General features: G+C 45.0%; 1 protein-coding gene across 1 annotated transcript in view; it reads left to right on the top strand.

The window, feature by feature from the left end:
• The first annotated feature begins 3,035 nt into the window (after window positions 1-3,035).
• LOC144141597 (15-hydroxyprostaglandin dehydrogenase [NAD(+)]-like) overlaps window positions 3,036-10,330 on the top strand; it is a 28,088-nt gene continuing 20,793 nt past the window's right edge. Inside the window, exons 1-4 of the mRNA XM_077673139.1 lie at window positions 3,036-3,149; window positions 5,972-6,132; window positions 7,719-7,842; window positions 8,997-9,103. Coding sequence (XP_077529265.1) covers window positions 9,062-9,103 — 42 coding nt within the window. The 5' untranslated portion in view covers window positions 3,036-3,149; window positions 5,972-6,132; window positions 7,719-7,842; window positions 8,997-9,061. The remainder of the gene's footprint in view (window positions 3,150-5,971; window positions 6,133-7,718; window positions 7,843-8,996; window positions 9,104-10,330) is intronic.

Here is a 10,330-nt window from a genome sequence, read left to right as displayed (position 1 = left end):
TTTTTTTATTTTCTCTAATTTTTGTCCGTAATTTTTATGCGTTTTCATGGCAATAGAAAGATGTGTTTGTGTTACAAACATCATTCCCATCACAGTTGCCCTGTTTTAGAGATCTTGTATGGCGCCCGAAGTAAATTTATGCCGCGCTATAGGTTTTTGTGATGCCTTACTGATAGCCCCAATGACGCCACTTATTCACTCATTTTTCAAGATCGAGATCAATCAGCGGGGCAAAGACTATTACCACATCTTTTACGTCAGCATCGTTCTCTGCTTTGTGACGCCTCAGCTTAGTATATGCGGGGACAGAAGCAGTACGATTGATTATTTGAAATAGAGGACCATGTACTGCTCCCTCATAATGTGGTTGCACGAACTCAATCGCTATGGTGGAATTTTACTCCTAATGAACGAAGACATAAACAGCCCTTTTTATTTTCACATATGTAAGACCTAGAAACTCTCAAAATAACGATTACTTTGGCTGCTAAACAGTGTTAAGCATCAGGTTGCAGGAAAACTGTGATGTAATTTTTCCCACCAACATTTTCAAGTACGTGAACACGTTGCAGCCAAGCACAAAAAGGGCATTGTCCGTAAACGTTTCGCATTAGGTCTTTCTGTGGAAGAGCAACTCAAAAGTACATCGTCGTCTTTAGTACACTTCGCCTATTTTCTCGACGTTACATAGATTTAATACAATGGGAAACCAAGCAACATGTACACCTTAGAATTGGCGCCGTTACATCATGAAACGTTTACATACTGAGTACGGAGCACATGAAACGAATACAGACACAGCAGTTATCTGAGCCAAAAGTCCCTGACACCATTCAGTGCTGCTCAGAATACGCCCTTTCGAAATGTACATTTTAGAGAAAATTTATGACGTCGAACGCTACTAGCTTCAAATCTGCTTCAAAAGAATTCACTTATTTGAGCCTCGAAACTAATTCTCTTTCTTTTATGTGCTGGTTACGGGCTGACATTTATGTAATATGTTGTCCACAGATAAGTGTGCGTGTGTAGGACAGCATCCACTGAACACTCACACGCGTGTTTGACAGAACATTTACTTAAGCCAAAAGAATCCTTTCTTACAATTTAGCGTTTCCATGAATTTATATTACAGGACTCGCCAGGCGGCCCAAGGGGTGCTGAAACTTCTGGAGGAGGAGCCTAATGGAGCTGCACTGATGTGCCTGCCAAAAATTGGACTGAAATATTTCGAGTATCCCACTCGTCCCACTGCGTAAATGGGGCCTCCGGCGTGTATGCTATCCTATACTGGAAGTGGCTCGTGTCACACGTTTCCCGGCACTGCAGTTGTTTTTTGTTCCGCAATAAAAGTGTTCATGCAATTACCGCGATTGTGCTTTCGGCCTGACTCAGCAAATTATAGTATGTTAAAACAAAAGAGCGACCAACCTCCACCAAACCCGTAATTCAAAAAACAAGAACTATGCCTTCTAACTTGTGTAATATCTTATATCATCTTAACTTACGGTACAGCAACACTTATTTTTCCGAACTTTAGCATTATCCACTTAATAAAGCAAAATATTTATTTTTGCCGTTTACCCCAATTAGTGGCGTCAAGCAAAGTGAGGGCAGGATGCTATGATGATTGCTCGACGTATCTAGACTTTCGGCACCACCCTAGCCCTTTCGTTTAACTGCGATCTGCTTCTTTCAGATATACAAGAAACGGCTTAATCCCGATAACAGAGCATGCGGCTGTACGTCAACTAAATGAGTTCAGATTATCGGCGTTCACCCTATCTACGCATTCTCTGCTACCATGAGCACCTTAAACTGCGGGCGATATCAATTTCCCTACAAAAAGTGGACTCCAAGCACAAATTTTGTTATACCGTTGCTTCGAATGTCTCCTTTACCGTGCGTTTCCGCAACGGCAGTATTCCAAATGAAGCAATTAGAACAATTCAGAGTGCTTCGGAAGCGCATATTTCAAAGCTCGTTTCGGGCGTTCGGAGTCACCCAAAAACTTAAATTGAACGATGACGCCCCTATAGCATGCAATGCGTAACCTCTAGTCGTCTGTGTAGCTCCACAATATTTCTTGATAGGTTTGTTTTAGCATGGTAAACTGTCACGCCCAAACAATGGTGTAATGTCGACGCATTACCACACGTTTCTAACGCAGGAAATACGGGTTTAGCACACTATATTGCAAGTGTGATGCTTTAGCATTACCACACTTGCCTACGGCAGAAAGTACGGCGTTAGTGGATCATGATTGGGAATTGACAATAGGCTTTCCCAAATATTGCCCTTGAAGTAGGGTAACGCCCTTTCCCTTCATAATAGAGCATCTGCTCTTGTTGAGGTTACCTGACTCCAGCGCACAAGTCTGCAGGAATGCAAAGTTGTGCCCCAGCAAGGCGGGTGCACAACTCTACGAAGGGCATGATCCCTTTTAAGGCAAAGCTTTCTTGGCTTCTCCTTTTTTCTTTCCGCGTGCGGGTGTGGTCTTGCTCGCATGGGCTTGAGTGCTTAGAGCTCCGCCAGCTGGCGCTCGGTTCCTCGCATCACGGCTGGTGTTTCAAAGTTTGGGCGTGTAACATCAGCTGTGAGCTTAGAGCTGGCGTCTCAAAATACTGCTGGCCGCGCATGCAGAATGAGCATGCAAAGCATGCGAGTGCTACTTAGCATCGAGGGCACCAAGACCTGAAATAAGCGTCGCGAAATGTAGAGCGTGCCGCGAATGTATACTAGCTCGAAGGATGGAGGCAATTCGGCCACGCGTGACGGCCATGAAAAACGAATTGTGTAGACTGCACTACACTGACAAAGAACAAGCGGAGCAACACGTGGCGGCCATGACAGACGAGCCACTTGGTGAGCACTACGACCCCAAGCGACAAGTGGAACAACAAGGCGTGGTGGCCTTGCAAGGCGAGTAGCGTGTTTCCAAAGCTTCGCTTTGCTTTGATTTCAACCTCTGGGAGGTATGCACCAGTTTTTTAGAACACAGGTGGCAAACGGCCCATGCAGCATGTTGGAACTAGGCCGAACCTGCAAATATAGGGCGTGGGTTGGCGAAAACAATAGTCGAGGGGAACTAAAAAGCCTGAACAGAATCACAGCAGCGACCAAGCCTGCAGCGACCGGCAGCGAAAGTCAAGGTACTTCTGTATATGTGACTTGCATGGGCTTCGCAACTGCGTGGCTTTTGTAGCGTTGTCTACTCCGCCTGAGCGTCATCGTTCTTTCAGCGGCACGTTATATTTCGCTTTTCAATTTGCCACGAGATTTGCAATGAAACCAGAAAGTGACTTCCTGGCGCTATCCTAATACGGCAGCTACGAGGCAATGACGAGAGTAGACGAACTATACCTCCCTTTGATGTTATATCAGAGTCGTTCAATGCTTATTCACTGGCGAGGCACGCATGGAGGCAACCATGTGAGTGCGCCGTTACTGGTTGCGTCGGGGTCCACGGGATGGCGGTACCTGTCCATGCTAAGCACGTGATTTGTGTTCGACGCTCCAAACTCTACCCCACCGAACGCATAGTAATGCCTCGAGTCCAATGTGAGTGCGATTAATAACACCTCTGTTGACACCACCTTTGAGTATCGGGTTGAAACGGAGGAGATGATGTACGCCGGTGTTTTGTTTTTCTTCGACGTGCGGGAGCAGGGGCACAAGCCGCGCCATGTCCGTGGCGCATCGGCCATGTCCGCAGCCGTTTCCAGCGTTGCCAAGCGAAGAAATTGACAGCTAAACTTTTCAGTGAATACGGCCTATACATGAGATGCGGGAGGAACTCTATACAATGTTCTTCCCTTTCAATCGGGTAGACGACGCACTCGCGTGAGTGGCTGTAAATAATGGCCTCAATTTCGAATCGACGAGAAATGGGACTGTGACACACATGTACGAGTGATGTGGTGGTGTCAGAGAACATGGATAAAACAGATGCATCCAAAACTAACCGTTATGCCGCTCCAGTCTGCTCAGATGTGACAAATTGTTGACAGGATCTTTCCACGGGATTTTGTGTCCTCGGGGGTCATCCTACTTCTGCCTCCGCCCAAACCTCTTTCCACAATTTTGGAAGAACCCTGTGGTGGCCTGCCTGTATGTGAGAGTAAGAAGCAGCACAGCGGGCCAGTGAGACTTGGTGGGAGCGTTTTACGAAAAAGAAAACGAATGGGTTATCGCTTTTAGCTAAGAGACGTTGAAGGGAAACGGGCTGCCTGGAGCTGATAAAAGATTGCCAATTTTGAGAAAAGGGAGTGGCAACTGGGGCATTTGTAATTGAGACGCTCGGCAGACCGGAGAGCACGGGAGAACAAATGGCTATACGCTACCGGCCAATCCAAGGCTAGTGAACTGTTTGAGAATAAAGGTGTTCCCGCAAACGTAGAGCCACTGAAATGCGGCAAGGTAGCATAGATAAAGATGCGATGAAGTTGGTTTCAATAAGGACGCTCAAAAGATAGGAAATTATGCAACAAGATGGAGGGAAAATAAAGGTGAGCATATCGAGAAGTTCCTTTACTGCCGTTCCCGTAACGTCCATAACATTCAGGTTGCTGCTTGGATTTTCCCGAGAGCATTAACCGCGCCCTAATAGAAGAGCAATGGCTCACCCCACAAGAAAGCAAAACCTTAGATGGGGAGCTGCAGAAGGACGTTGCGAAATTGCTGTTCATACTGATATTGGAGTCCAGTGCAGCTCGCGTTTGTCTGAATCGTAGTGTTGTTCATACCACAAAAAGGTCTGTGAGGCCAAGGCATCCCTAGGTCACCATTACATCCACTGTGGATCTGTTTTCTGTCAGTCTTGAGGCCTTAGAGAAAAGAACACCAAATGCGCTCCGCACTGGCCGCCATTTCGTCAGCCTAGACATACTCATGACAATGAAGATACAGAACATTAACTTGAATGGCAGTGACTCTGAGTTCATACCGCGGTGGTCACTGGGCAGTTAATTGTTTTGTAATCCCGGATATTTCAATAAAGATTTATTGTCAGTGCATGCCAATTACCGGGTGAGGAACCATGAGGAGAAAAACATACATCAGCAATTTTGACCTCCGTGGCAACTGTAGACCGTGGGTGTGTCGCTACGGTGCATCAGCAAGGTGCAACAACGATCACTTCGCAATGTTCAGTCACATTTCATTAGCCCGCCCGTCCGAAGCTATGATGTCCAGCGTGGAGCTAACAAAGTTTTTGTTTAGAGAAACAATCGTGAGGTCATCATCGCTGAAAAAATGGGAATGAGGGGGGCTCCCAGCGAAAAAAGAAAAGTTCGAATGCGGGGACTGGAAGCTAGTCACTCCAAGACCGTCTCAATTCTGAGTGTGCATAGGGCATTCCTTAGAGCATATTACCATCCAACCCAACGGCCAACAGAAATACTCTCCTGAAAGAGGGAGTGAACGATTGCAGAAGATGCGGAATATTTGTAGAGAGCACGCACAATTATATAAATAATTTCACCCAGTCTGGAATTACAGAAACTTTAGAAGACACACGCGTGCCTAGTCCCGTCAAAAGCATTTTACTGACCAAACGAACATAGAAACACTTGCAGGTTATAGGGAGCTCTTTTTGCTTTAAATCTCATTGCGTTCTGTTATATTTGCTGCTCCAATTCCTTGAATTGGATTCAAACTCGTGGTTAAGAACGTTTACTCGACACAGAAGTTCTCATCATTTCTCTTGTTGTTCGAGGTTTACCAGAGCTTCACAACACAGGAGTATGCTGAGTGTGTGGTCCTTTCCAAGCTATTTTTGCAGCCGTCCTAATCTTATCAAGCTTTCAACGCCTTCGCGGTACGCGATATTTTATCGAGTCTCACAATGCCTTCGTCTCTTGTTTATGCTTCTTTGCGTTGTGTACGCTGGGCGGATGGGATCTCGTGGTGTTATCACCTCTGAGCTACAGCCATTGTTAGCTCAGTTTGCCGTATTCCTTTTACATTTTGCAAGCCCATAGCAGCCAGTGGAAGGAATACGCCCCGGGAGCTCCGGCTAGTGGGCTAAACAGCACGACCATGAAGGACTTAGCTGGGAAGGTGTGCCTGGTAACCGGAGCTGCAACTGGCCTTGGAAAGGAAATTTCCAAACTTCTGCTGGATAAGGGATGTATGGTATGTGTTCCCAACTTCGTTTTTTTGAACCATGTTTTTGTTCGCAATACATTTAGGTTTCGCGTTGAAAAGTAGTTCCGTCTCACGAACAGAGCTCTAAACAGTACAATTTTTGGTGCGCTTCTGAACGTGTTTGCTTTCATGTGTCGCGAACAGGGAGCTCGCCTGCTTCCTCATCCACCCTCTGAAAAATGAGATACGCTCCTTATTTTTAAAGTGCATTGAATATTAGTACGCTGCGTTATATGGCTAAGTCCTGCCTTGAGTTACATTTCCTCGACGCTAGGAATTTGAGCAGTGCAAGGTGAGAGACAGGTAATGTAACACAACTTAGTTTGTTATGCACCCGTAAATGATGCTGTGTCAGATTGCATGACGCTATCGTCTTTGATTCAGAGCGAAGTAAAATATAAGTAGTGGAAGCTATGAACCATAATAAACAACGTAAAGTTTGCGATTGTTTTGTTTCCCTTCAAAACAATTTTGGACGACCATGCTGAACCTTTGCTGGGACAACGAATAGTTCCCGAAATGCCCATCGCTCTTTATTGGCGCTTTGTGGGCTCTATTCTTGACAGCACCCGCAGAAAAATGCTAGAATGCTGTGGCAAAAAAATTGGATAAATAATACAGAGGTCTCATCTTAGGAAACATCTTGCCTGACTACATTAAGTGAGCGGCCACTTCCGGTGTTTTAGATAGTGATTGTTGAAGAGAATAAAATGAAATGACAAGGCCGACTTTATTTTTCTACGTATAGTCTGTAAATATAAACCGATTTTGATATCCGAGCAGCGGGGCGAGTTATATAAAATATAGGACTGTTTTCGCGCCATGTACCGCTGTAAAAAACCTTTCACGTCAGCACCGACTTCCACAACACGCTCCACAGCATATAAGCAAAACTGTAATGTGACTATATATTTGATAGAAATTCTTAGCTGTTGGTGCTCAAAAGATTCGTGATTTTTAATTCTCACTTCTCATGGCATAAACCTGTTTGTGGCGGAATATTTTAAATATTTTATTCAATCCCTGTCAAAGTTTGTAGCAACCACGAAAAGAGGGAGGTAACAGCATCTACTCGATGCTACGGATCTAAAGGCATGTGCTGCCGCCATATACAACGTGCAGAATGATTCTTGCAGCTAAGGACGCAACAAAATCGCCCTCGCTATACCTCACCGCTCATGTGTCTTCAGTAGTTCCAAGATATACCAAACAGACTCGTACCTTTCATGTGGTTCTTAAGGGATACGACACAGCCAGTCTGCGGCTTGACTCGGCCACATTCCGTTCGGTAAAATGACACTGGCATCATTGTATATGTTCAAATAAATGCTTTGCGATACTAATGTTGTAACTCATATTTCGGTATCTTCATAAAGTTTGAAGTTGCCAACACAACTAGCCTGGAAGCATGAGCCTCATGTACGAAATACTCCAAAAACGCAACTCAGGTGAAGTCAAAAGATTTTTTTGTAAACAGAAGGTTGAGTAAATCGTTAGGATAGACAGACGAAAGTCCCAAATGCTACATCTTAGCAATCAGGATGCACAGTTTCAAGCATCCGTCATTTTTGCAGGTTTCTCTGCTGGACTTTAACGAAGAACTTGGTGTAAAAACTTTGGCAGAGCTGTAGACTCTGTATGAGCCTTCTCGCTCACGCTTCTTCAAATGCGACGTTAGAAACGAATCGGAGCTCGAAGGTGGGTATTTGTTTTTTTCACGATTGGCTTATTAGTTTACTGAACATTGATGGCCTTTAAGTCCAAAACAGATTGTAAACAGGCTTTTCGCACTACTACGTCATGCGATAATGTCAAATACCTGTGAAGATAACAAGAGGAGTTCATAAAACCAAATAAAATTTTTCTCATCGGCAATAGATTTATTTCATACAACCCGGGGACATCAGTACATGTTTCTTCCACCCGCCGCGGTGGCTCAGTGGCTAAGGCTGAGACACAGCTGGGTGAGTTGGAAGGGGTTCATATTCAAAACTTAACTGCGCGAAAGACGGATACAAGAAAGGACACAGACGAGCGCAGGATGTGCAGTTTCGTGCCTGCACTCGTACGTGTCCTTTCTTGTATCCGTCTCTCGCGCAGTTAAATTTTGAAAGTGGCTAAGGCGTTGTGCTGCTGAGCACGAGGTCGCGGGTTCGATTGCCGGCTGCGGTGGCCGCTTTTCTGGTGGAGGCGAAAAGCAAAAACACCCGTGTGAACGAGGTTTAGCCACACGTTAAAGATCCCCAAGTGGCTAAAATTAATCCGGTGCGCCTGAATACGGCGCGCCTCATTGCCTGCGTTGCGTCAGCGCGTTAAAACCCTACAATCAACGTGTTTCTTCCGTTTAAATTCCGGCTCCAGCCCCACCGTCGGTTCATGATGACACAACATTAAAACACAGCGCAGTTGTATTTTGATTTTCGTCTCCGTAAAGAAATATTTGTGTCGAAAATTTGAGAAACTCTAGCCAACCAACGCATGTTAAAATATGGCGGCTGCACACCGTCACGCCCTGCGCATTCTACAGACATAAACGATGGATGAAACCCTCATGGCACGCTTTTGATCCTTGAGGCATGTTGTACTGCCACTCACCTGCCGGCATAATTTTGGGGCAGCGCCTGTTTTTCTGTGGCACCACACTAGTGTGCTTGCCCGTGCCGTAGACTACCGGCGGGCCACTGTAACCACGGGGGTAAAACGGGTTGGTTTACGTGAAAGACCATACAGTTAATTTACGTTGATTGAGTCCTTGCGAAAGGACAAATTGGGGTTAGCATCTGGAGTAAAATTCATGGTTTTTGCAGGGCTTTTAATATTTATTTTATTTTCTGCCTCCGTACGTTTCTCAGAATGCCTTAGATCTACCTTGTCTGTCTTTGGAGGGCTGGACATTGTTGTCAACAATGCAGGGATCATGCTGAATCCTGATTCGGCGGAGGTTTTTGCAGTGAACACGGTAAGTAGTGTAACAAAATTAACAAAGGGGCAATGACATCGTTGTCACCTACCATTTGTTATGGTGAAATAGCAAAGTTATACAACAATGACGATACTAATGTTGTGTGACCTAAAGCTACCAAGGTTCATGTTTTCCTTTTTCAAAAAGTGTTACACAGATGTGAAACAAGCACTTAGCAGGTTAACTTGTAACTAGTAGTTTATATTTGGATGTACGGTGATGCCCCTGCAATTTATATGGGTAAACGTATGTAATATTTTATGAAATGGTGGCGATTACGTGGGCTAGGGGGTAAACAGACAGTACAGATGTGAAGCGATACGCTTTTATAAGCACCTTTGTTTCATATATTAAAAGAGTGCAGCAATACTGGTGATATTTAGATTTTAATGGCGCAAGGACAACTTAGGGCAAGGAGTGCCAAAGGAAAAAGAGTGCACCAGTTGCATTCACAACCTAGAGTAACTCTAGACATATACCACCTTTCCTTAAAAGAATTGGCATGATGTCACTGCCTACTTTTGTATCTCAGTGTAACATGGTGCTTAAGGGAGTCTTCAGTGCTTGCATCCCAAATACTGAGGATGAAAACGAAGAGTTGTGAACTCATCCTCTCCTGTCTCGTATTCCAAGAAACCAAATTTCACCCAAACAATATGACTCATCCAGTCGACCTACCCGTCGCCTTTCCAGCGACAACGTATAATTCTCCGGCCTTAACTACCTGTGTGGAAATTTTGCAATAACAAAATGGAAATCGGGGATGTATAATACGCTACCATTTCGGATATCATCTTCCTAAAAGAAATAGACACCCCTACCCTGCGATTCGGGTGACACAGCCTTCACACAAGATCTTCGGCCCGCTACTGGAACGCTGGGGCGCAAAACCTCACCGCCCAAAACAGTCTTACCACCCCCTACACAGAGCTTTATCTAAATTCTTCCATCTTTAATAAAACCAATTCAGTTATTTTATTCGAAGCGTATACAGCTCCCACTTCTCTCCTTTCCAAATTGTGCACACTGTGGTTTATGACGTTAAGAGTTCAGCGGAACACAGTACCTTCTTTCAACTGCGCGACTTCCACTCCACATGCGTCCCTTGTATACTCAGGCCGACCCAAAGCCAAAGAAGGACACGCCAAATGGAGGTACCCCTGGACACCTGAAAATCACAAACTGGCGTTGTCCAAACTGAACCATCTTCCCCATAGACCCAGG

Source organism: Haemaphysalis longicornis, unplaced genomic scaffold (assembly GCF_048455015.1).
Source record: "Haemaphysalis longicornis isolate Haplotype H1 unplaced genomic scaffold, Haemaphysalis longicornis Haplotype H1 scaffold_6, whole genome shotgun sequence".
Taxonomy (NCBI): Eukaryota; Metazoa; Arthropoda; class Arachnida; order Ixodida; family Ixodidae; genus Haemaphysalis; species Haemaphysalis longicornis.
Note: the sequence above shows the minus strand (reverse complement) of the source record. Positions and strands in the feature narration are given on the sequence as shown.